General features: G+C 40.3%; 1 protein-coding gene across 5 annotated transcripts in view; it reads left to right on the top strand.

Moving 5' to 3' along the window:
* DENND5A (DENN domain containing 5A) overlaps positions 1-27,711 on the top strand; it is a 102,283-nt gene that overhangs the window by 16,626 nt on the left and 57,946 nt on the right. For all 5 annotated transcript variants that reach the window (XM_044379485.2, XM_057316850.1, XM_026486081.3 and 2 more), the window contains exons 2-4: positions 21,230-21,301; positions 22,065-22,174; positions 24,021-24,678. In XM_044379485.2, coding sequence (XP_044235420.1) covers positions 21,230-21,301; positions 22,065-22,174; positions 24,021-24,678 — 840 coding nt within the window. The remainder of the gene's footprint in view (positions 1-21,229; positions 21,302-22,064; positions 22,175-24,020; positions 24,679-27,711) is intronic.

Below are 27,711 nucleotides of genomic sequence, written 5' to 3'. Positions count from 1 at the left end.
GTACAGAGCCGTGTAAATAGTAGGAACTCAGTCAAGACTGATAAATTGCTTGAGCATGGAATAATGTAGTAATGTAGTAGAATGGCTGAGGGTGTGGTAGACAAGTTCTCTATCCTGTGGTGGCTGAGTGGGGAAAACATCACTGTGCTTATATTTATAGCTTGGATTTGGTGGGAGGGTGTGTGAGTAAGATGGGAGGCTTTGGGTGAATTGTTTTAAGTGTCTTGCACATTCAGTAAATATTTGTGGGTTGATATGTTGTTGAATTATGGGGATATTTTCACCTCGAGGAAGAATTTAAATTTTTGGCTTACGCATTTTCTTCTATTTCTCTGTGGTAGCAGAGGTGTATTCATTTTTAGAATTCTTCTTTAGCCTTATTTTGTAATAGATTGGCTAATTCAGTTTTTGCTGCTGTGGTAAAAAGAACTATGTTATAATTAGCATCTCTGCTTCCTCTAACAGTTTTATGGATTTGTTTTGAAGAACCTAAAAAGAAACAAACTTAAAGAAATGTTAATTGTACTAAATATTTCTTCAAGAAGGGCATTTAATGCTAGGTAGTATTCTAAATGTGAAATCCCAAATAACCACATTGGAAAAAGAAATCTCCAAGACTGAAATGGCCCCAGAAGCTCCTCGCTGCATTGTCATGGTAAATCATCTATAGATTGGAAAGGGTAGAACTGAATTATAGAGGAGACCCAAACCTGAGACCATTAAGCATTTATATAGGAGTGTTTAATTTCTCTGAATGAATTCAAGTCTCTCTCTCTCTTTTTTTTTAATTTATTTATTTGTTGGGGGGCGGGGCGGAGAGAGCTTGCACGCCCACAAGCAGGGGGAGTGGCAGGCAGAGGGAGAAGCAGTCTCCCAGATGAGTAAGGACTGATGCAGGACTCTATCCCAGGACACTGGGATCATGACCTGAGCCAAAGGTAGACACTTAAATGACCCAGGAGCCCCCAAATTCAAGTCTCTTGACCCAAACAAATTATACCCCAGAGTTCTGTAAGAGTATTGGGATGAGATCATTTAGTTGCTGTCAGTCACATCTAAGGCATATAGAATTACCACAAAAAGACATATTTTCAAGACTGAGAAGGTAAGACCTTGACATTTCTAGTAAAAATCTAGAATGGTTTATTAAGGATATGGAATGAGGATTTCAAAAAGAAAACTGATTTTTAAGAGCCAACACAGGCCCACTAAGATCATGTTAGGTCAGACTAACTACATTTTCTTTATTAAGGGGGAATAGACTGGTAGAAGAGGAGAATAACTGGCACCACCATTTTTGGATTCAGGAATGGTTTGATGGGAATGATTAGGATATACGTGGGGATAAGAGACAGATTTGAGCTGTATGATGAAGCAGGTGATGCATAAGTAGCAGTACAGAAAGGAGATGTTCTGAAAAAAAAGATGTGACTTAATAGCAACACTAAAATGTAAGGCTTTTAGTTGGCTGCAACTTTATGTCAAAAAGTTGTGACGGGGCGCCTGGGTTGCGCAGTCGTTAAGCGTCTGCCTTCGGCTCAGGGCGTGATCCTGGCGTTCTGGGATCGAGTCCCACATCGGGCTCTTCCGCTAGGAGCCTGCTTCTTCCTCTCCCACTCCCCCTGCTGTGTTCCCTCTCTCGCTGGCTATCTCTCTGTCAAATAAATAAATAAATAAATAAATAAATAAATAAATAAATAAAATCTTTAAAAAAAAGTTGTGATTTTAGCTTGCATTAATAGATACTGTCAGAGAAGTGGATAGTCCTGTTTTAAATGATGTTAATTAGACCACACCTAAATAGAATACTGATTCTAGTTCTAGGAGCTAGGGAGGTCAGGGAACTGAAAACCATGTCGTACATTCAAAGGAGCAGACTTGTTTTATGACCAGTGAATGGCTCTGACAATAGGTCCCACAGAAGAGTTTCAGAAGATCTTGGAGTTGCAGAATTGGCAACATTGTTGGAATACTGTAGATTTTGATAGCACTCACTTGAATAAATGTAGATTGGCTAATCAGGCGAAGAAGCCTATGAAGGTCATTCTAAGCAGAGAATACATTTAAAAAAGAATGAAGGCAGCTTGATAAAACATGCCATATTTTAGGAACTACAAGTGAGTTGGTGTGGATAATGTCTAGAGAGGGAGAGAGGGGTTGGGTAGGAGGTAAGACTGGGAAGTTGGCAGGTGCTTTATTGAAGGTGGAGGAACTAGAGCCCAGAAGATAAGACTGATTTGCATAAGGTTTGATTGAATTGAACCAGGAGGAATTCCAGGCTTTTTTACTTCCCTTGAGAGCGCTCTCATCGCTGGGGCGCCTGGGTGGCTCAGATGGTTAAGCATCTGCTTCCTGCTCAGGTCCTGATCCCAAGGTCCTGGGATGGAGCCCCTCTTGCTGGGCGGGGAGCCTGCTTCTCCTTCTGCTGTTTCCCCTGCTTGTGCTCTCTGGCTCTCTCTGTCAAATAAATTTTAAAAAATCTTAAAAAAAAAAAAAAAAAGGAGCTCTCTCATTCCCTTACTTTAGGTGTGTGGTTTTAGGTTTACTTTAAGATGGTCAGGGTATGCCCTCTGTTTATAAAAGGATTCTAATCACACAGGACTATCTTTTACATTCTTTAGCAAGCTAAAGAAACTTATCAGAAAAACTATGATCTGTAAGCAGTAGATTGAAGAGGTATAAACAATCCCAGTTATTATTATTACTTTTTAAAAAGATTTTGTTTGTTTGAGAGAAAGAGAGACAGGGAGAGGGCGATCCCAGGACTCTGGAATCATGACCTGAGCTGAAGGCAGATGCTAAACCCACTGTGCCACCCAGGTGCTCCATCAGTTATTATGGTTTTAACTTTTAGAGACAGGCAGGCTATAGTCTAGGTTATGCTAGAATCAAGAACTTTTCCCACTTTACCATGCTATTTGCTTAGAAGAGCATTTTTTTCTTTGCCTGGTTCAAATGATAGATGCTAGGATGAACACTTGAAGCTATAGTGACTAGCAGTTAACAGCTGTGCCAAGAAGCTGTGTTTATCAAGACCTTGTGATAATTTTGGTTGTGACTGATGTGGTTGTAGCTTATTGTTCCACTGCAGGCTGGGTTGAATTTCATGCGAAGCAGGTTCTTGAGGCCTCCTTGCTTGTTTCTTAGTCAGGGCTCTATCCAAGGTTGGTATCTAGCCTATATACCGTATGTATATGGCTAGTGTTTGTTCTCATAGGTTGGTGTCCACACTGCTCTGATAGTTAAGTATTTTGAAAATCATGTCTATCTCTAACCATCCCTCTTCCCCTATCATAACCCAGACCTGAAGTTTCTTTGTTTGTGGTTTGTTTATACAGAGAAATTGTCTTTTTCTCCTCATGCTCTTAACTTTATTTAAAAAAAAAAAATTCCTAGAAACATTTTTTTTTCCCTATTGAAGACCATGATATAGTATTTTCCTTTACATCCACTTAGTGATTTAAAATCTAGTTTCAAGTGCGCCTGGCTGGCTGAGTTGGTTAAGCGTCCCAGTCTTGATCTCAGGGTTGTGAGTTTAAGCCCCACTTTGGGCTCCCCACACAGTATGGAGCCTTCTTAAAAAAAAACAAAAGCAAAACTGTTTTCAGACATCTATAAGACAACCAAGGAAATTTGAACACTGACCAGAGATTTGTCATTAAAGATTTTTTTTGTCAAAATTTCCTAGGTGAGGGGCACCTAGATGGCTCAGTTGGTTAAACCTCTGACTCTTGATTTTGGCCCAGGTTGTGATCTTGGTTGTGAGGTCAAGGCCCCCATAGGGCTTTGCACTCAGAACGGAGTCTGCTTAAGATTCTGTCCCTCTGTCCCCCCCGCCGACAGTTAACACTCACTCTGTCTGTCTCTCTCTCCTTTTTAAAAGATTTTATTTATTTATTTTTCAAAGAGAGAAAGACCGCAAGCAGGCAGAGCGGCAGGCAGAGCAGGCAGAAGGAGAAGCAGGCTCCCAGAGGAGCACGGAGCCCGATGCGGGACTCGCTCCCAGGACCCTGGGATCATGACCTGAGCCAAAGGCAGACGCCTAACAGACTGAGCCACCCAGGCGTCCTGAGTCTTTTTCTCTTAAAAAAAAAAAAATTCTAGGTGTATTCATCATATTATGATTATATTAAAAGGAATAAAGGCCTTTTAGAGGCACATGTTGAAATAGAGATAAAATGATATGTCTAGGTTTGCTTTAAAATAATTTGGTATGGGAGAGTACAGATATAAAGTAAGATTGGACATGCATTGATAATTATTAAAACTGGGTGATGGATACATGGTAATTCATTGTACTTTTCATAATAAAAAGCTAGGGGCGCCTGGGTAGCATAGTAGGTTAAGCTCTGGACTCTTGGTTTTGGCTCAGGTTGTGATTTCAGAGTTGTGAGATGGAGGCCTCCCCCTACCCAGCACTGCACTCAGCAGGGAGTTTACTTAATACTCTCTCTCTCTCTCTGCCCCTCCCTGCCCCCACTGTCTCTCCCTCCCTCAAATAAATAAATCTTAAAAAAAAAAAAAAAAAGCTTTGTCCTCCAAAAACACCTCTGCATTAATAAAATTGTAGTTAGGGTTTTAAAAATTCTTCAAGATGTATTATTGGTGGTTATAACTTCTGATTGCCTTACACTAATTAGACTAATATACTTCCAGCCAAAGACAAAGAAATTTGACCTTTTAGTAATGTTTTCACATATATTTCAATACAGCTTTTTGAAATATTAAAAATGATACCCCTATCCTATCCTTACTATTTCCTTTATTGACCTCTAGGTGGGAGCCATTGTCCCAAAAAAAGTTTTATCAACCTTGTTTGTATCTAGATTTCTTCTTCTTTTTTTTTTTTCTTAAGATTTTATTTATTTACTTAGCGCGTGCCAGTGCATGCATGCACAGGGGAGGAAGAGGGCCACAAGGAGAGAGAGAATCCTCAAGCAGGCTCCCTGCCGAGTTGGAAGCCCATCCCCGGGCTCCATCCCAGGACCCTGAGATCATGACTCCAGCTGAAATCAAGAGTCAGGTGCTCAGCTGACTGAGCCACACAGGTGCCTCTGTATCTAGATTTCTTAACTGTAATTAATAAATGTTTTTCATTTTCTTTCTTTTCCTATGTGTGTTGCTTTAATGGTTAGATTATATTCCATTGTGTTGATGTACCAAACTATTATCTTGTTATGTATTTACTTTTCTTTTTCTCGTAGTTGTAAATAGCTCTACTGTGAGAAATTGCTTTATTTATTTAGCTTAAAGATTTTATTTACTTATTTGTCAGAGAGAGAGAGGGAGCATAAGCAGGGGTAGTGGCAGGCAGAGGGAGAAGCAGACTTCCCGCTGAGCAAGGATCCTGATGCAGGACATGATCCCAGCACCTGGGATCATGTCCTGAGCGCAAGGCAGACTCTTAACCAACTGAGCCAACCAGGTGTGCCGAAATTGCTTTTTCCCCCCCTTTAAAAAAAATGCTACTGGGGTGCTATTTTAGTGGTTGGTTTTTTTTTCTTCCCCTGGTGCCTTTTGGGTGGAATTTTAGTTGATTTAGCAAATTAAAGGGTATGGATTTTTTTTAAAACAGCTTTTATGATGTCATGCTAGTTTGGTTGAGCTTGTGTCAAAGGTGTCACTGTGTGGGTTGGAACCTTTTCAGTGTTTAATTCTCTGACTCCCATACTAAAGTTTTAAGGCATTAACAGTCTGGAGAAAAAGAATAATTTTTGTTCACTTCAAAAGAATTGAGCTTTCATTGAAAACAGGTGGAAGGATGGAAATGAATTAACTGTAAATCTTGCCTTTAGTGAAGTCACAGTTCAGTACAGTACTGCCATTTAGTTCTGTCAGAGAGTACACGATACTGGGTAGGGAGAACAGTCACATATGTTGGCAGTGATTAGGGAAAGCTGCATAATAAAGGCAGTTTCAACAAAGTCTTGAAGAGTAGGAAGGACTTAGATGTAGAGGATGTGAATAGGAATGGGTAAGAGGTGGATCAACAAGGAACTCTTGGGCATATTTAGGTACTGTGCTATTCAGAGGATAGTAATGGAGGCTAGGGGGAAGAAATAACAAGGGTGTGTCAGATAGATTGTATGACAAAAGAATAGTGGGGGAATGGAGAGATGATGGTATTTGACTGTAACAGCTTGAAGACTGTTAGCTGCCTCTGTTGCTTCATAAATAACTCATTTGCAGGAAAATGGTTACCCTGTTAGTCATTCTGCTAGGGTCCTCAGTTTAGCATTTAGCAGGCGTAATGGTTTTTCAGGAAAAGGAGGATCAGTGTTTGTAGGGTTGTTGATCTAAATGGAACGGATTCATTTTCAGAGTGTGTCCAGACAGGAGAGCATGAGAGCTACAGAAGATGTTGGAGGAGAGCGAGAACTGAGGTGGAGAAAGGTGGAGAGAAAGAACTGACATAGCATTTGCTCCTCTGGCTCTAAGAAGTTGTGGGTTTTCACCTAAAGCTTTAGCAACAGTGGTGGCTTTAAGTCTTGGTTTTCTTCCAAGGACTGGTAGAAGGCCTTAGCCTCATGTCTTTCTGCTCTTACTAAGCTCACTTAACTGTCAGGTTGTCTCATCCCCCCTTCTCCACCCTTCTCCACTGGATCTCTTCCATTCCAGCTACAAGAGGCTCTGAGGGGTCATCTGTTAGAGGGTCCTAACTGCTGGAGGGTAGGGTAGCTTGGAGATTGATGTGGCTTGGTGCAGTGAAAGGATCCAGATTTGGGGTTGCCTTTAGTTAGGGAGTAACCCTCTCATGACCTGTGGGTTGAGAATACTGCTCTGTGTTATAGTAGAGAATTTGTGGTTTTATGGCTTTTTAGATTTTTTGATGAAGATTGCTTACCTGTAGACTGTTCCTTTCCTTATACCAAAACTGTACTTCTTGACTGCTCTGAATTCTAATGTTGTAAGAGACATCTACTCGAGTGTAGTAGGTGAAAAGAGTATTAGACTAGGATGTCTGGTTTCGTGTCCTACTTGCTGAATGATTTATTATCTCTGAGCCAGTTTCCTTCTCTGTAAAATCTCTCTTAGGATTGTGATGAAACTTAATGAAATAATATATGTGAAAGTGGTTTCAATGGATTCAAAGTGGTACATATATATTTTTCTTTTGCATTAAAGGTTTCTCATTCCATATAATACAAAGAGGAGCAGATGTGCAGAGTAGTTGCAGTACAGAAGTTAGGAATTAGTATCCTAAATCTGAATTAAAAAGTATCTTCTTCATCAGCCAGGAGAAATGCACTATTAAATTATTTATATTCTTTAGTGTAATCACCTTATCATAGAGATTATATATGGTCATGGTAGGAAGTTCAGAAAATACAGAAAAGTATAAAGAAAAAAATAGCAATCACCCATACTTCCACTTTCCAGAGGTCATATAACCACATTTAATATTTTGTGTATTCCTTTTTATAATTTTTTCTGAGTTAAATTATTTAAAATATATATTTCAAGCAAGCTATCATTCTTTGTAATTTATAAGGAAGTTATTGCCATAGGTGCATAAGAACATCTATTTCTTTTCTTTTTTAAAAAATATTTTCCTGGGGGATGCCTGCAGTGGCTCAGCCAGTTGAGCGGCTGCCGTTGGCTCAGGTCATGATCCTAAGGTCCTGCGATCGAGTCCTGCATCAGGCTCCTTGCTCAGCGGGGAACCTGGTTCTCCCTCTGCCTGCTGCTGCTCCCCCTGCTTGTGCTCTCTCTCTCTCTCTGATTAAAAAAAAAAAAAAAAAAAAAATATATATATATATATATATATATATTTTTTTTTTTTTTTTGGGGGGGGACTCCTGGGTGGCTCAGTCAGTTAAGTGTCTGCCTTCAGCTCAGGTCATGATCCTGGGATCCTGGAAACAAGTCCCACATTGAGCTCCTTGCTTCTCGGGGAGGCTGCTTCTCTCTCTGCCTGCTGCTTCCCCTGCTTGTGCTCTCTCACTCTCTGACAAATAAGTAAAATCTTTAAAAAATATATTTTCTTTTTTTAAGTAGGCTCCCTGCCCAATGTGGGGCTTGAACTTATGACCCTGGGACCAAGAGGTGCATGCTGTGCCGACCAAACCAGCCAGGCACCCCAAGAAAATCTGTTTCTTTGCTTCTTTTAATGTTCTGTTTTAAATTTTTTTGTGCAATTTTTCTTATATGTAATCTTGTTTTTTGAGGTAGGTAGGATATAAGTTAAAAAAACACTATTTCTCTTCAGTATTTTATAAGCTCTATAGAATAATGTGTTAAGTTTCATCTGGAGTCACATTCACTAGGCTTTTAAAGTGCTTTAACTGTGTCTCTATTTCCTTTTTTTAAATTCCTACTTGATGATATTGAATCAGGAGAACTGTTACTCTCCTTCATTACTCTCTATATTTCTTCTCTGAGATTTACAACATCTGAAAGATTCGTGTGTGCGCGTGCACGCGCATGTGTTTAAATATGAGTCTTGCTGGGGCGCCTGGGTGGCACAGCGGTTAAGTGTCTGCCTTCGGCTCAGGGCGTGATCCCGGCGTTCTGGGATCGAGCCCCACATCAGGCTCCTCCACTGTGAGCCTGCTTCTTCCTCTCCCACTCCCCCTGCTTGTGTTCCCTCTCTCGCTGGCTGTCTCTATCTCTGTCGAATAAATAAATTAAAAAAAAAAAAAAAGTATGAGTCTTGCAATTTGTTCTTTGGGTGGGACTTAATATGGATACTATTAGGGGTGCCTGGGTGGCACAGCGGTTAAGCGTCTGCCTTCGGCTCAGGGCGTGATCCCGGCGTTATGGGATCGAGCCCCACATCAGGCTCCTCCGCTATGAGCCTGCTTCTTCCTCTCCCACTCCCCTACTTGTGTTCCCTCTCTCGCTGGCTGTCTCTATCTCTGTCAAATAAATAAATAAAATCTTTAAAAAAAAAATATGGATACTATTAAAGAAGTGGTTTATGGAAGTTTGGGGTTGATAAATCTCTGAGAATCTGATAGAAGCTGCAGATTCTTGCCCTAGCTCCATCAGCCTGGGTTGTTTGATGTCTTGGCTTGTTAAGCCTAGTGCGCATTGCACACCTTGGGATGTCCCTTTACCTTATCTTGGAGTTACCCTTTGCCACTCTCTTGTGATGGATCCAGTTTCCTGCATCCCATATGTACATCGTTCCTGGTTAATCTCTAGTTTTGGCAGAGCACCTTTTTAATTTCCACAAGCTTGTTGTTGTCTTTTAATTTTATTTATTTTTTTAATTTAATTTTTTTTAAGATTTTATTTATTCATTTGACAGAGAGAGAGACAGCCAGTGAGAGAGGGAACACAAACAGGGGGAGGAGTGGGAGAGGAAGAAGCAGGCTCCCAGCGGAAGAGCCTGACGTGGGGCTCGATCCCAGAACTCCAGGATCATGCCCTGAGCCGAAGGCAGACGCTTAATGACTGAGCCACCCAGGCGCCCCTGTCTTTTAATTTTAAGCAGTCTTATTGAGATATAGTTTATATACCATAAAATTACTCAATATCCCCCCATTGCAGGCAGCCACAAATGTACTTCCTGTCTGTATGGATTTGCTTATTCTGGACATTTTATTTAAATGGGATATAATTTTTAAAACCTTTTCAGTAAACTTCTTATTTTAGAATAGTTTTTTTTTTTTTTTTTGAAAGGAAGACTTCAGAAATAAATGCCATTCTCATCATAATATATTAAGAATACATGCATATTGGGTGCCTGGGTGGCTCAGTGGGTTGAAAGTCCAACTCTTGATTTCGGTTCAGGTCATGATCTCAGGGTCATGAGATTGAGCCCCACACTGGGCTCCATGCTCAGCAGGGAGTATGCCTGAGATTCTCTCCCTCTACTCCTTCCCCCCACCCCCTGCCACCACTCCCTTTCTCTATCTTTTTCTAAAATAAATAAATAAATCTTAAAAAAAAGAATACATGCATATTTTCAACACGACCTCACTGTTGATGTTAATCTTGATCACCTGGTAGTGTTTGTCAGGTTTCTCCAATATAAAGTTACTCTTTTTTCCTATGAGCAGCCCATGCTTACGGGGCAGGGAGTTACTTTCCGCCTCTTGGAGAGTCTAGTATCTGTATAAGTTACTTGGCGTTCCTCTGCCCAGGAAATTTGTCTATTCTCCCCCTGTTTATTTAATCATTTATTTATATTAGTATGGCCTCATGGATATTTATTTTATACTTTGGATTATAATTCAGTGTATTTATTTTGTTGTTCAAGTTATTCTAGCTTTGGCCATTGGGAGATCTTTTAGTTGGCCCCTGTGTCTCTTTGGTGTGCCCCTGTAATCATAGGTTTTTGAGTACTTCCTTACTTTTTGACACTGCAAAATACTCCAGGCTCCTCCTGTGTATGCCCTGTTCCAATTAAAGAACCAGCCATTTCTCTAAGCAGTCCTGATTCTTTTTATTTGTGGAAACCAGGATCTGGGTGCTAGCCATGCTGTCACTGGGGTCTTGTTGCTTCTAGGCCCTAGGATAGTACTTTTTGAAGCTCTTTTTTCTGCATAATTTTCTGTTTCCTCAGAGTTGCATTGGCAAGAGGTGTCTTTCATTAATCTTAGAGCCTTTTCCCAAGTGTCTCGTGATCTCCGGCTGTCAGTTTACACTTAAGAATGATGCATCAAGAAGCTGATTGGAAGCTCGATGTTCGTGGGGGGAAGGTTGGTTTCTGAGAGTTTCACTGGCTGTATAGTTTCTTCCCTGTAGTGTGAAGATCTGTAGGTCTTTTTTCTTGGGCTGGTCAGATTCATAGAAAACATAGAAAACATTCCTCTAAATCTCTGCCTCAAGGGCATAATCCTAGCTGCCAAGTTTGTAAGAGCCAAGTAGTAGAAGAGCACTGGGAATCTCAACATTCAGTATGTAAAATTTTTCATATTTTTCTATTTTTAGAATGATACCCTTGCTCTCAGCTGTGCCTGTGGCTTCCCAGCTGTTGATGCTTGATACCTCAACTATAATCCCAAGTATAGATATATCCATTCTTTTTAAAAATTATTTTATTCTTCAATTGAGATATAATTGACATATGGTGTTTTAGGTGTACAATATAATGATTTGATATATATCTATCTATCTATCTATATATATATATATTGCAAATGATGATCACAGTAAGTTTGGTTAATATCCATCACCACATAGTGACAATTCTTTTTTCTTGTGATGAGAACTTTTAAGATCTACTCTCTCAGCAACTTTCAAATACACAGTAGAGTATTACTGACTATAGTCACCATGCTGTACATTATTTTATAAAGTTTGTACCTTTTGACCACTGTCACCTATTTCACCACCTAACTCATTCTTTTATTTATACCTTATAAAAAATAAACTTCCAGGGACACCTGGGTGGCTCAGAGGGTTAAGTGTTCGCCTTTGGCTCAGGTCGTGATCCCAGGGTCCTGGGCTGGAGCCGCGCATCAGGCTCCCTGCTCAGCGGGGACACTGCTTCTCCCTCTTCCTCTGCCTCTCCTCCTGTTTGTGCTCTCTCTCTGTCTCTCTCATTTGCTTACTCTCAAATAAATAAAATCTTAAAAAAAAAAATAAACTTCCAGTTTTCTTCTGGCATGTTGGAGGCTGCACAGAGTGGGAAGAGTATGGGGATGGGGTGGGGTCTAGCTGGTTCTTTCATTTTAAAATTTTAAAAAATTCAATTTAAAAAAATTGAGATATAATTCATGTAACATAAATGAACCATTTTAAAGTGTGCACTTCATTGGTTTTTAGTTTATTCACTGTGTTGTGCAGCCATCACCATTATCTGGTTGCAGAACATTTCTATCATCCCAAACAGAAACTGCATACCTATTAGCAGTTAGTCCCCTGGCAACCGCTTTCTGTTTCTATGAATATGCCTATTCTGGATATTTCATATAAATGGAGTAATACAACATGTAGCCTTTTGTGTCTGGCTTCTTTCACTTAGCATAATGTTCAAGGTTCATTTGTGTTGTAGCGTGTAACAGTACTCCGTTCCTTTTTATGGCTGAATAATGTTCCATTGTATAGTTTGACAGCAGTTTATCTTTTCATGAGCTGATGCCACCTGGTTCTTCAATAGACTTTCAACCATTCCTTCTGTTTTTAGTCCCATCTTTATGCCTACTTCCAGAAGTGCCTGATGCCACAAGTTCCTGAGCTTTTTGGAGGTTATATTATATCTTAGCTTTCTTTAGTCTGCTGTCAGGAGCCACTCATCCATCTGCTTCACTTTCATTCTGTGGCTATGCTCCCCTGACCCCCACCCCTCTACTGTTGTTTTTATGAAGTTTTGGGGACAGAAGCAGCAGAGGGAGAGCTAATGCATGCTTTCTGCTCACTATTTATTTTATTTTTTATTTTTAAAAAAGATTTTATTTATGCGAGAGAGAGCACAAGCAGGGGGAGCAGCAGAGGGAGAGGGAGAAGCAGGCTCCCTGCTGAGCAGGAACCCTGACTTGGGGCTGGATCCCAGGATGCTGGGATCATGACCTGAGCCGAAGGCAGATACTTAACCAACTGAGCCACCCAGGCGCCCTTTCTGCTCACAATTTAAAAGGCACAATTTCCATGCCAGGTCAGATTTGAGGCCCAACAGTTATTAAGTCATGAAATGATCAAGCTGGAAAAACCTTTATAAACTAGCAACTAGACCTCTACTTCTTAATCTTTTAGGTGAGGAAAGTGAGACCCACAAGACCCAATAAATTGTTTAGGTCACACAACTAGCGAGTAGCCAAGGTAGGACCTTAGCTCTGTCTCCTACCTTCTAGGTTAGTTGCTTACTGTTAATTTAGGCTGATTGTTTTAAAATTTGATACTGAGGAGAGCATGAAAATTGCTCATATTTGTCCTCTGCTGTTTCTTACTTAGAGGTCCCGGTCCACTGAGTTTGTCTAAGTCCATTTTTCTGGAGGGGCTAGCTTTTAGAGAAAAGTGCTTATGTACAAATATAACCTCTGGGAGTCCTTACTCTATTAGTAATTCAGCGCAGTGTGTACTGTATGTAATTCAGTACAGTGTGTGTGTATCCAACTCACAGGACAGTGTGTGTTAGACTGGTCTGAAAGACCATGAACTTGACTGCTTGTTGCTTCCCATACTAAACAGAGCAAATTATGTAAGTTCGAGATGTTGTGTCCTGCCAGAGTTTTTGGCTGGGCTAAAAGGGAAGCAGTGTCTCCGCTTGGTATCTTGCTACCAAAGTTCTGTCCGAGCTGTTGTTTGGAGCAGTCCTGTCTGGGTGGGTTCTCAAACCCTAGACTCCTGTTAAAACTGGGTACATAAGAAGTTCAGTCATTTTAGAAATACTAGATGGAGGAGTTGGACTAGGTGTGGAGCAGCCTGGAAGATGTCAAGCAGGAGGCAAACATCAGTAAAAGTAATGGCTGTATACCTAAATCTAAAGTTATCTGACAAAGAAAACATGTTGAGAAAGAAAGTGAACAGATCTGCCTCAAGGGGAAAACAAAGAGGTAACAGATGGTTTCTGTTGCTTTCATTGAAAAACCTGGTGAGCAGCTTTTCTGGGTGAGTGCCTTAGATAGAAGAGGCCTTGTGGTGTGTCCAGAGTGGGGGGCAGCTCACTCCCTGCGTTCTGGGTTTTTGTGAGTGGCTGACTCCTGAGACCATGTCAGCTGGTTGCTGCGGGGCAAGGTACAGCCTGTCTCTTCAAAGAGCAGGTACCCTCTCTGTGCCTCAGGACCTGTAAATTTACCTCAATTTCATAAGAGGTGAGGGAGAGCGATGAGTAGAGGATAGTGTTAGATGGTTTTCGGTAGCTACCAAAACTCAGCTAGTCTTACTGTGTTTTTAAGCCGTCCCCATTTAAAACTGCTGATAGTAATGAAATAGTCACCTAAAACGAGTAGCAAAGTTAATTTTTGTTTAGTTAGAAATTTGCATTCCTTCTCTTTTTACACTGTGCCTCATCAGTCAGAGATGGCAGGAGATGGTCTCTGATTTATTCAAGAGTTCAGAAAATTATCTGAAAGACAAGGAGGATTGAAATAACTGAGGCAGCAGGTGAGTTGGCGAAACACAAGCTGATTTTCAACATGCACCAGACAGAAGTATGAGTTGGTAGTAATACTATTTTGGTGGGCATTCTGTTTTTGGAATGTTTATAACAGGAAAAATACAGTGACATGACATCTGTTAGTGCAGGAAGTAAACTGATCATAGCATGAGTGGCCCTGAAATGATCACCAGTGTCACCAGCAGGATCAATTTTAGGATATCCCAGCATGCCAATATGGAAATGATGACATAATAACCTGGTTGTATCTGTTCCCAGAGGAAGAAAATTCTATCACTCTTGCTGTAGATAATGTGAATTGGACCCTATAAGATTGGTGTGGATATGGTGAGGTGAGGCAGCCCATGTGACCATAATGTTTTGGCCCCGGATTGAGGGATAGTTCAGCTGCCTTTGAAGAGTTGGGTCCAAGGTATAACTTTGGTTGTTTGAATGTTTTTTTTTAAGGATTTTATTTATTTATTTGACAGAGAGAGAGAGAGGCAGCAAGAGAGGGAACACAAGCAGGGGGAGTGGGAGAGGAAGAAGCAGGCTCCCAGCGGAGGAGCCTGATGTGGGGCTCTATCCCAGAACGCCGGGATCACGCCCTGAGCTGAAGGTAGACGCTTAACGACTGAGCCACCTAGGCGCCCCTGGTTGTTTGAATCGTATTGCCTAAAGCCTCTGCTTTAAAACCTTGACAGGTTGTTAAAAACATTAAAAATTTTTAAATTAGAAAATATACTTTTTAAAAACATTAAACTTTTTATTTGAGGTGATTTCAGATTCACATGCAGTTGTAGGAAATAATACAGAAATGACTCTACCCTTTCCCCAGTGGTGGTAACATCTTGCAAAGCTATTGGATGCTCTTACAACCAGGATGTTGACATTAATACACTCAAGAAACAGAATAGTTCCATCACCACAAGGATTTTTGGGCATTGCCCTTTTATAGAACCCTCCTCCTCCCCATCTGTGACCTCTGGCAACCACTAGTGTGTTCTTCATTTCTAAAAGTTAGTAATTTCAAGAATGTTGTATAAATGAGCTCATATAGGATGTAAGTTATTGGGATGGGCTTTTCTCACTTGTGTAGTACAGGTCTGCAAGCAATGAATTATCTTAGTTTTGTTTTACTTGAAAATATTTTTATTTTGCCTTCGTTTTTGAAGGATTTTTTTTTCTGCTTATAGAATTCTGGGTTTTGTTTGTTTGGTTCAGTACTTGTATGGTGTTGTTCCATGTCTTCTAATCTCTGCTGTTTCTGGTAAGAAAGTAATGATAATTTCAATCATTTATTTTCCTTAGTGTATCATGTTTCTTTGTTTCCTTTTGAGATTTTTCTCTTTTTTTTCCTTTCTTTAAAAGTTTGACTGTGATGTATACTTTTTTATCTTCTTGGTGTGTATCCTGCTTAGAATCCACTGAGCTTTTTGAATCTGTAAATTTATGTCTTTTACCAAATTTGGGAAAATTTTGATCATTATTTCTTCAATTAAAAAAAATTTTTTTTTAGGGGCGCCTGGGTGGCACAGTGGTTAAGCGTCTGCCTTCGGCTCAGGGCGTGATCCCGGCGTTCTGGGATCGAGCCCCACATCAGGCTCCTCTGCTGTGAGCCTGCTTCTTCCTCTCCCACTCCCCCTGTTTGTGTTCCCTCTCTCGCTGGCTGTCTCTATCCTGTCGAATAAATAAATAAAATCTTTAAAAAAAAAATTTTTTTTTTTTTAACCTGATTTGCTGTCCTTTTCTTCCAGGGCTCCAATTATATGTGTATTAGACTTGTTGCTCCACAGATCACTCCCACACTCTCCTTTCTCTCCCTAATTTTTTTTCTCTCTGTTCTTCAGATTGGATACTTTTTGTTGATCTCTTTATTTTTTTTATAATTTTTTTTAAAGTAGGCTCTATGCCCAGTGTGGGAATTGAACTCATGACCCTGAGATAAAGAGTCACATGCTCTACCAAGAAAGCCACCCAGGTACCACTGTTGATCTCTTTTTAAGTTCACTAACTCCTCTGCATTTCCAATCCGCTGTTAAGCCCATCCTCTGAATTATAGAGTCTGTTTTGCTTTGTGATCTACTATTTTTTCATTCATTATGATCACAGCTGATTTCTTTCTTTCTTTTTTTTTTTTTTAAAGTTTTATTAATGTAAGCAATCTCCACTCCCAATGTGGGGCTCTAACTCACAGCCCCAAGATCAAGAGTCACAAACTCTATTGACTGAGCCAGCTAGCTGTTTTAAAATCTTTGCTAACCCTAGTATTTGATTCAAGTCAGGGTTGGTTTCTGTTGATTGAGTCTTCTCTGGAGAACAGAGCATGTTTTCCTGTTCCTTTATATGACAGAAAGTTTTGTTGGGTTGTGTCCTTGATATTGAGTATGACATGTTGGAGACACTCTGGATTCTTTTTTTTTTTTTTTTTTTAACCTTCCTCTAAAGAACATTGAGTTTTGTTTGTTTTGTTAAACTCTGTTCCCCTGCAGTGAACGACAGTTTAAATCTCAGTTCTGTTCTTTTAGCCCTAACTTGGTTGCTTGAGGTCTGTTCCGTGCATGCATACATTAGGGATTAGCCAGCAATTTGGGCAGAATTTATGCAGAGTTTGAGGCACCTCCTTCCCTCCCTCACTTCTCTGTTGTGGTTGCCTTAAAGTCTGTTCTTTGGTTTGTGAAGCTAGTAAGACTATGGGTTTTTATCTCAATTTCAGCCATCTTTCATGACACAGACTGGGACCTGTCTGGCCAAAAGCTGTAACAAGAGACACTTGGGTGGTGTCATTATCTTTCCCAAGTTTTTTTTTTTTTTTTTAAAGATTTTATTTATTTATTCGACAGAGATAGAGACAGCCGGTGAGAGAGGGAACACAAGCAGGGGGAGTGGGAGAGGAAGAAGCAGGCTCATAGCGGAGGAGCCTGATGTGGGGCTCGATCCCAGAACTCCGGGATCACGCCCTGAGCCGAAGGCAGACGCTTAACCGCTGTGCCACCCAGGCGCCCCAGCCTTTCCCAAGTTTTGACCATCTCTCTTCCATCATAATCTGCTTGCCTTTTGTTCCTTAGTAACTTCAGGTAGTTTTTTATATTCTGGCAGAACCTCCATCATGCTTGATATAAATTCTTCTTCTTTTTTTTTTCTTTTTTAAGATTTTATTTCATTTGACCTAGAGAGAGACAGCACAAGCAGGGGTAGCAGCAGGCAGAGGGCAAGGGAGAAGCAGGCTCACCTCTGAGCAGAGAGCCCGATATGAGACTCAGTCCCCAGGACCCTGGGATCATGACCTGAGCTGAAGGCAGACGCTTGACTGACTGAGCCACCCAGGCTCCTCCTCCCCCTCCTCCCCCTCCTCCCCCTCCTCCCCCTCCTCCCCCTCCTCCCCCTCCCCATTTTATTTATTTATTTGAGAGAGAGAATGAGTCAGGGAGAGGGAGAAGCAGACTCCCTGCTGAGTAGGGAGCCCAACTAGGGCTGGATCCCAGGACCCTGAAATCATGACCTGAGCCGAAGGCAGAGGCTTACCTGACTGAGCCACCCAGGTGCCCTAGATATAAATTATTCTGTTGACCAAGTTAGTTTTTTTCATTTGTAGTTTCACAGATGTTTGTATTATCCTTCCCATCTCTTCTAAGAGACCAGATATAAAAATGCCCTTAGCTCTTGCTCTTTTTTCTCTTTTTTTCCCAAACTTCAAGTTTTATGTAAAGCTTCTTAAGTGTATGTCCACTCTGATTACTGATAGGTTTAGAAATTGAAATACTTTAATTTGGTATATCTAATCCAGAATGGAGGTATCACAGATGTGTCCCATAAACACTTTCCTAGGAAGTGATGGTTACTTTTATTTTGCTTGAATCTAAGCTCGTGCTATGTTCTGGAGAAGCTCTTTGTAATTTGATGTAAACCAGGTGGGAATTTGACTGTATTGGGTCTTTTTCACATAGCTGTTTGGGACATGCCTTTTTGTACCTGTGCTACCATTTCAAAACTATCACTGTTTCCCACAGATGTAATACTTTTATTATAAATGTGTAACTTTGAGATTTTGGTGAGTGAGCATGAGTGGGGCCGGGAGGGGGGGGAGACAAAGGGAGAGGGAGAGAGACTCTCAAGCTGACTCCCCTCTCAGTGCGGAACCTGTGTGGGACTTGGTCTCAAAACCCTGAGATCATGACCTAAGCCGAAATCAAGAGTTGGATGCTTAACCAACTGAGCCACTCAGGCGCCCCTTGGTGAACATTTTCTGATGACCTTTCAGACAACTTCAAATACAAGTTTGAGGATAAGATTTTTTTTTCTTTTTTAACTCATTCACATATGTGTGTATGTTTAGAGAGAGAAGTTTGCATCCATAGGCTTCTCATGATAAAAAAAGAGAAAATAATGTTATCATCATCAATCCAGAAAGCAGTTATTTAGTAGTGCATATGTTTTATTCTAGATTGTATGTAAACCTACTTATTTAGGTTAATCTGTAAGTGGTCAAATGTTTCCTGCCCAAAATAAGAGAAACATTTGGAGCTGTGGCTTCTGACTTTTTTTGGGTCATGGAACCCTTTGAGAATCTGATGAAAATTGTGTTTTCTCTTTAGAAAAATGCACATATTTTCATACAAAATTTTGTAAATCATTTCAGAGAGTTTGAAGCTTCTCAGTTGTAAGCATCCTTTATTTAGGATTATTCGAATCAAGCTAGTACCAACAGGCTAATAGCAATACAAACGTCAGTTTGTTTCTGGCTTGGTCAAAGCAGAACAAGTAAACAAAGAACCTGTTAGAAGTCCTTGTAAGGCGTGCAGGCTTAAAAAAAAAATCTGTTATGATTTATCTGAATTGTACTTCCCCAGGGACAGATTCACAAAGATAGACCGACACCTAGTTGACTAATTTTTAAGTTGCTGTTAGAAATGAGCCTTAGTTCTGGTATCCAGACCTGACATTTATGGACTCTGTGTGTGTTAGGCAAATAAGTAGTTACTGTTTCCAGGACAATAGGACAGTTGTGGTTGCAATGTCTTATTCCTAATATCGTTTGAATTTCCGAAGGTCTAACTAATTGGAGATTTAAGGGATCTGTGACATATGTACAGGTTTCATGAGGTGGGTCTGTGTAGATGTTCCTGAGGCATTAAGTCTTTACAGCTTCTTCTCAAAACTTATCCCTCAGTAAATGATGAAAGACTGAGTTGTTTTAGGAAAAATATCTTAGGTTTGTGAATCCCCTTCCTCTGTGACTTTTCTGACACTATAGGTGCTGTAATGAACATGATTTGGCCTCAGGGTTCTCATTCCTCTTTATACACCCCCTTTCCCCTTGCAGTGAAGATACTAGGCACCTGATACTGGTCTAGTCTAATACACAGAAGGACTTAGGTCTAAGATTGGCAGTCTCAATGGTGCCTTTACTGACTCTTTAATAAGAACCTGACTCTTTAACAAGAGATCTTTACTTAGCTTGTTTGAAGAAGGGGCAGGAGGTGAAGAGGTGTTGTGGAGGATAGAGGATCTAAAGACACTTCTTGTGATTCATAACCTCCCCCTACTCTTTGTCTATACTCCAAGTCAATTCATCATTTTCACCTCTGGCTTCATCTCACTGGTTGTTTAAAATAGTCTGTTCCATCCTTTGAATGCTCATCATGTCTTGGGGTCACCTCATAACCATCTTAAAAAAGTATCTTTCTATAAAGGCTTTCATCAAGGACAGTGGAAACTGCCCTGATTCCTGTTTCTGTTCAAATATTTTGTGGTTTTTAGCGAGGGGATTTTCTGGCCTAGTAAGGAAGAAATGAGCAAACTGACAACTAAAAGTGAAGAAGCTTAGGACGAAGACATAGTTATCTTCTCAGAACTGAATGCAGTTTAAATATATATTCTGAGAATCTCAGACTGTAGACAAGATCATTATGTCAGCCGCGTGCTGTTTAATTTTTTTTGTGCAGTAAGTGCAGTCTTGCCGTGGGTGGGCTCTTCGCAGGTGTTTTTGAAGGCTTGAGACTAGCCGTACATAGCCGGAGGGGCTTTATTGCTCCCACTGTTACAGCTGTCTGCTGATTTTGTGAAGATTACCAAATGTATTTTGAGAGATGAAATTTGCTGGAAAAGAGTTTCAGAAAACTCAGTTTGGTGGGAGGATCAGGAAATGAGAGGAATTGAAATTGTGTTACTAGCTCTACTAACAGAAGGAAAGTTGAGTCTTGTCAGAAGTTGAAAATTATGAATAAGTGAGCTTCTGATGATGAAGATGGACAAAACCTGAAAGTGGAAGTGAACATTTTAGTTATAAATGATAACTTTCTGACTGGAATCATTGTTGATTTCTGGAACAAGTACCTTAGAATTACTGTAAACTCTTTAGAAACCTAAGATGCCTCCGGGATGATTTAGAGTGAACTCTGCAACTTTAGGTTTATCCCAATCCTTTGTTGGAAGAATGCATCTTCCTTAATCATCAGCTCCTTTGGGTTCCAGACCAACTCAGAAAAACTATAGTTAGAACAGAATTTACATTATCAACAAGAACATGTGAGCAGGATCCTGTGCAAGTGTGCTCTGAATGGTTGGACCACACAGACTCTAAAGCTCTGGAGCCTCCCAGATAGTAACCTCCCTGTGAAGTGGCTATTTGTGTCTCTTCTTTTTTCTTATACATTTGGGAGTAAGGTCCTGAGGTGTTCATTCTGTTCATCTCTATCCCCTCAGTGCCTGAGGCCCTTGTATGACATGGTTACTCAATAAATAGGTATCAAATTCAATCAAATTATTTTTGATCATGTTTTCCACATATTTTTCCATGACTCCTACTAAATTTATTTGTTTGAAATATTTAGGTACATTTAATTTGTCCCCTATTCCCTAAGCCCTTAGGAAAAGTAGTATTTGAAGCAGGATACTTTTGGATAAAGTACCAGTGACTTTATAGTAATTTGGTATCTGTTGAGCTCTTCATCTCATTATGCTGTTTTTGTAATGTTTTTTTCAAACTGTGAATTGTGTTAGTAGGTCCGCAATTAGCATATTTGGTTTTAATGTTATAGAGTAGAAATTATGAAAGAGTATCACACAGAGTAAGGGTAAGTATTATTTTGTGAAATTTGTTTTAGGCAAATTTATATGTACACATCATGTATGTATTTATTGCTTCATGATGTAACATTTGTTTCATACCGGAGTCATGGTCAAAAAAGTTTGAATAATATTGCTTTATTGTAATACTCTGTTATTTCATTTATCATATAGCATTATGCCAGTACATACAGGCTTCTAAAGCCAGGGATGGTGCCAGCCCTTTCATTTCCAGTACGACTGAAGGTAAAAACAAAACAAAATTGAGAACACCCACAGCTTTCTGGTGGCTTTTACATGTGTCTACAGTGGTATTTTGCACCTTTGACCTTCTAACTTTCTTGTGTGTTTTTTTGACCAGTAGGTTTTTCATATTTGTGTTCCTCTAGGTGGTGGGTTCTGTGGTTCTTCCTCTTTTCACTTTAATGTTCTTTATTTCAGTATATTCTGATGTTTTATAGGGGGAAAGGGGAAACAAAGTAGAATTTTAGAAATTTCAAATGATTCTGAATTGATAAAATATCTCATTAGATTTATCCTGAAGTCTGCTTTTTTAATGTTCTTGAATCTTTTAGTCCCTTCGTGTTTTTTCAGAGATCATAGAAATGCATACTTTATTTTGAATTTAAAATCATTTATGCTTCTATGATATCGGTTGACTTTAAGCAAACTAAATGTGGTTTACAGGAAGAAAAAAGATGGTTATAATCCTTTGTCATTCCTTGTGCTTTTTCTACTCTCCCAAGAAGATTAACCATTGGATTTGTAGTAATAACTCACTTTCAAGAAAAGAAAAGCTAGCTAGTGGTGTCCACTATTAACCATGCTAAACCTTTTCAGCTTCTTTACTTACCTAGTAACTTTAATACCTTTCCTCTTCTTAGATGGTTGGCATACTAACCCCTTTGCCTTTACTTCTGTACCTTGCTGGACTACCAACCTCACACAATCATAACTGTGATTTTGAGGGACTTTGTCGAGATGATTTGCTTCATTCTTTTTCTTGCAGGAGAAAATTTTGAGCAGACACCACTGAGACGAACATTCAAGTCTAAGGTCCTTGCCCGATACCCTGAGAACGTAGAATGGAATCCCTTTGACCAGGATGCAGTGGGAATGGTCAGTATTTGTTAGCTCCAAGTATGAAATAATTTACAAACTAATTTACAGTAGAATTATGAGTCTAGACTGTGGTAGCAGCAGTTCCACCAACTACCAGTAACTTTTGAAGAAGGGATTATGTGCATATTTTTCATGATTCTGCGTTTTGATCAACATATCAAATACACTGAAAATCACCACGTTTCTGTTTTGTCAGGCAAATGCATAGTAATGGTTCAGTGAACTTTGAGGTACTGAGCTAGCTATTGGTTGCTTATAGTACTGAGATTACATGATGAGTCTGATTTAAAGGAGTTTTCTCTCAATCTTGGTTGTGTATATCTGGGTGATGTGGCAGGAATGGGTATTTTGTTTCATCCTAATTTTAGATAGGACAGCATTTTTTTTTTTTGTTTTTAATTGAGCGAGGGAGAGAGCGAGCACAAGCTGGGGAGAAGGGCTTAGGGAAAGAGAGAAGCAGACTCTCTGCTGAGTGTGGAGCCCAGCTTGGGGCTCAGTCCAGGACCCTGAGATCATGACCTGAGCCAAAGTCAGATTGCCTCACTGACTGAGCCACCCAGACGTCCCAGGACAGCATTTTAAATCTCACGTAGAATACTACTATGAATAATCTAACCTTTATTGAGTATTCACCTTGTGCTAGGCATTATGATAAGCATTTTACATGAGTTAATTCATTTAATCTTCGCAGTACCTCTTATGTAGATGATATTAAGTAAACACACACACACATCTTATACATGAGGAAACTAAGATCCAAAGAGGTTAAGTAACGTGTTCAGGGTCACATGGCTAAGAAGCGCTTGAGCTGCAATTTGAACACTGTAGCATAGTCTGGTTCCAGTGCTGTGCTCTTAATCCCATCTTTGTACGGCCTGTATTAATTTTCAGTAGCTTCCTATACTTTTTGGAGGATGATCTTGTTTGATGCATGTAATAACCCTGTGAAGTAGGCAGAGTAAATTGTATTATCTTCATTTCACAGATGAGAAAACTGAGTCTTAGTCTCAAGTTTTTTTGACTCCTAGTCCAGTGCTTATTTCATTTTAACGTGCTGTATTCTAGAAACACCTAGGTTTTGGGAAGTCACGTCCAAAGGTAATGGATATAACGTAATGTAGGTCCTTTCATTTGTTAACCCAGGCCGCTGGTAGATCTTTTGTAGCCGGGGTATGTAGGACGGGGACGGGGACTGACTGATGTAGGTCGGTTTGGTTAGCTGTCCACGTTTCTTTATACAACCCATCTGAGCTGAAGTGAAACAAGTGCATCTTTATCCTTATTATGTCATCTCCTTTATGTGAAATGCTCCCTTTTTGTTTATGAAAAGAGAAGGCTCTCTTGATGACAGAATTTTCTGAGCTGATAGAGTCTCAAACTTTATTTTTAGGTACGAAGTTGTATCTGTCTATAGGTATATCTCTAGCGTCATTTCCCAGTAAGCGCCATCATGCTTAATCACCTACCTAAGTTCTCCAAGCTTTCTCTTACCTCATCTTTGTGCATTTTCTTCCTGTCCCTGAAATACCCGCTTTCCCTTGTCTACCTGACGAATTCTAATATAACCTCATCTATGAAGCCTTTTCTGATGTTCCTGGGCTGGGTTGTCTGTTCTTTGTTGCCTTAACACTTTGTTTTTGGGTAACCCTGGTAACTGCATTATAATTTTATTTACTCGTATGTCTTAGAACGGGAGATTTTTAGGACAGGTATTTTGCTGTGTTGATCTCAATATCCCAAACACCTAGCATGGTAGGTACTCTGGAATAAATAGTGATGGTATTCTGAAAAGAGGAGCAGCAGTGAGTGTTCTCACCACTTGTTTCCTTATTGTCTTTTGCAGCTATGCATGCCCAAAGGGCTAGCATTCAAGACCCAGGCTGATCCCAGGGAGCCCCAGTTCCATGCCTTTATCATCACAAGGGAGGATGGCTCTCGGACATTTGGGTTTGCCCTCACGTTTTATGAGGAGGTGACTAGCAAGCAGATCTGCAGTGCAATGCAGACCCTCTACCACATGCATAATGCTGAGTGTGATGTCCTACATTCTCCCTCTGTTGATGGCCGAGACCACAGTGGCATGGAGGATGGTGAAGGCACTCCTGGGACCAAGCTTCAGCGCTTCAACTCCTATGACATTAGCCGGGACACGCTCTACGTCTCTAAGTGCATCTGCCTCATCACACCCATGTCCTTCATGAAAGCATGTCGGAGTGTGCTGGAACAGCTTCACCAGGCAGTCACTTCACCTCAGCCCCCTCCACTGCCCCTTGAGAGCTACATATACAATGTACTCTATGAGGTGCCACTCCCACCTCCTGGCCGGTCCTTGAAGTTTTCTGGGGTCTATGGGCCAATAATCTGCCAGAGACCAAGTACCAACGAGCTTCCTTTATTTGACTTCCCTGTCAAAGAGGTCTTTGAACTGCTTGGGGTGGAAAATGTGTTTCAGCTTTTTACTTGTGCCCTTCTGGAGTTTCAGATCCTTCTCTACTCACAGCGTAAGTCAGTGCTTACTGGAGCTTTCTCCCTGCATAGGGCTTCCCTTCTTTCCATATCGAATGCAGTGGAACTGACTGAAAAGGTGAAGGGCTGTTACAATTTGAGCAAAACTCAGATCTTTTGCAGGTAGGTGGTAGATGGCAAACTGATGGAGCACAGGAGGGTCACAGTTTCTACTTGGCTATCATCATGGCCTTTTGCTGGGCGCTTCAGCCTGGGAGGGGATCCTTTCTGACATCCCTTCTAACTGTGCTGAAAAGAGGGGTAGGAAATGATGGTTCTGGAAAGCTGACTTTCCATCATTGTGCAGTACTTTTGCCCCTTCAGCCTGACAGTAAAAGTGAGGGTTCACAAACGATGATCATTCGTATAGCTGAAAGAGTGTGTTTGAGAAAATGAGGATGTATTGCTTCTTTCTGCTGTTTGTTATAACTGAATTGTTTTTTATAAATTAGAGGTGAACTGAATGTGAGCATCAGGTTTGGACAAAATAGTAAAGTCGATCAGAAGGAAACAGATGTTTATTAAATGAACCAGAAAAAGAACATAAAATTTATTCATTCAGTACCTATTTATTGAGACCCTGCCATGTGCCAGGCATTGTTTCAGGGACTAGAGATACAGTGGTGGACAAAACAGGTAAAAATCCTTCCTGTAATGGAGCTGATATTTTAGTGGGGAAGGAGGGGATGATTAAATAAATAAATAAAGTTCATAGTGTGTAAAGTGGTAATAAGATCTGTGGAGAAAAATAGGGAAGAGGATGGTATTTGGGGAAGGGAAATTCTAGTTTTTTTTTAAGATTTTTTAAAATTTTATTTATTTGAGAGAGAGAGAGGGAGCACCAGCGGGGAGGAGGGGTAGAGGGAGAGGGAGAGGGAGAAGCAGACTCCCCACTGAGTGGGGAGCCCAATGCAGGGCTCAATCCCAGGACCCTGGGATCATGCTTTGAGCCAAAGGCAGACGCTTAACTAATTGAGCCACCCAGGCGCCCCTCCAATTTTTTTTTTTTTTTTTTTTTTAAAGATTTTATTTATTTATTTGACAGGATAGAGACAGCCAGCGAGAGAGGGAACACAAGCAGGGGGAGTGGGAGAGGAAGAGGCAGGCTCATAGCGGAGGAGCCTGATGTGGGGCTCGATCCCATAACGCTGGGATCACGCCCTGAGCTGAAGGCAGACGCCTAACCGCTGTGCCACCCAGGCGCCCCGCCCCTCCAATTTTTAATAGAGTGATTAGTTTAAGCCCTCTCTGAGCAACCCTTGTTAATATCTATAGGAAAAGTATTCTAGGCAAAGGGCATAGCACATATAAAGGTTTTGAGACAAGAATGTGCTTGTTATGTTCAAGAACAGTCGAGAAAACTGAGTGGATGGTACGGAGTGAGAAAGCAGAAATATAGAAGCAGATGTTGTTAAACTTAACAGGAGCTTAAATTTTACTATTGTAGACCACTGTAAGGACTTTGTTACTCTGAGATGCATAGTCATTGTAGGTTTTAAGTTTTTTGACTTTTTATTTTGAAGTAGTTTCCAGCTTATGGAAGAGTTGCAAGAAGCATTGAAAGAACTTTTGTGTGCTCTCCCACAATTCACCAATTATTAACATTTGGCCACATTTGTCTTATCATTCTCTCTCTCTGTGTGAACATAACTGAACCGTTGAGAATCATTGCAGATGCCATGTCCCTTGACTTCTAAATGTGTCAGCTTTTATTTCATAAGAGCAAGGACATTTTCTTACATAACCATAGTATGATTATCAAATTTAAGAAATGTAACATTGTTATATCGTATTCAGGTTTCACCATTGTCCCAAAAATGTCTACTTTGATAAGTTTTTTTTTAAATTCCTGATCTGGGCTCTCGTCTAGTAACATGACTTGCTTCTACTTGTTACTTCTTCATGTCTTTCATGACATGGACATTTTTGAAGAGTGCAGGCAAGGCATTTTGTAGCGTGTCCCTCAGTTTGGGTTTGTCTGATGTTTCCTCAGGGTTAGATTTGGATTATAAATTTTTGGCTATAATACACGGAAGTGATGTTGTGAGTCTCTCAGTGCATTGTATCAGGAGGCACATAATGTGTATTTTTATCATGACAGGACGCACTTGATGTCAGTTTGCCCATCTTTGGTAATGTTAATTTGATCACTTGGTTAAGATTATGTCTGCCAAATTTCTTAAATGGAAAGTTATCCTCCTTCCCTTTGTAATTAGTAAGTAATTTGTGGGGAGTTACTTTGGAACTCTGTAAATATATTGTTCCTCTTTGAAGTTTTCCCAGTAGATTTAACATCCATTGATGAGTCTGGTCTGAATTAGGTAGGACCATTATGGTCACAAAATGGTGATTTTTCTAGCTCCATATTTATTTATTTATTTATTTATATTTTTTTCATTTATTTTTTAGAAGATTCATTTATTTATTCAAGAGAGAGAGAGCACGCAAGCAGGAGGGGCAGAGGGAGAGGGAGAGAGAATCTCAAGCAAACTCCATGCCAAGTGTGGAGCCTGTCACGGGCTCAGTCTAATGACCCTGAGATTACAAACTGAGCCGAAACAAGAGTCGGGTGCTTAACCAGCTGTGTGACCCAGGCGCCCCTCCATCTATGTTTATTAATTGTCATTGTACTATAAGGAGTAACGTTCATTTTTCCTTGTTTGTTTATTACTATATGGACTCACAGATTTTTATTTTGTTCAGTACGTTAGGTACCTGTAATGCAGTGGGGATGACGTAGACATGGGAAAAGGAGGGTTAAAACCAGAAGTATGATAGGTGACATTTTTCCTTCAGGATTCCTTCTTAAATTTCCCAGAATATGCGTTATTGTATCAGTAATACGAATTTTAAGAGGTGATTGAGAAGATTTGTGTATAGAATCAAGTGGAACTCAGGACCTAACGCCATGTTTCTAGCATGGTTAGGAAAAAGATTTTTCCAAAAAAATTCCTGGATATTGTTGAGCGTGGCTGAAGGTAAAATGGAGTAGCCTTTTATTGGATGTAGGCTGTGCTCTCTGTTAATAG

The sequence above is a fragment of the Ursus arctos genome, unplaced genomic scaffold (assembly GCF_023065955.2).
Source record: "Ursus arctos isolate Adak ecotype North America unplaced genomic scaffold, UrsArc2.0 scaffold_22, whole genome shotgun sequence".
NCBI classification, from domain to species: Eukaryota; Metazoa; Chordata; class Mammalia; order Carnivora; family Ursidae; genus Ursus; species Ursus arctos.
The sequence above is the reverse complement of the archived record's forward strand: the minus strand, read 5'-3'. Positions and strand labels throughout refer to the sequence as shown.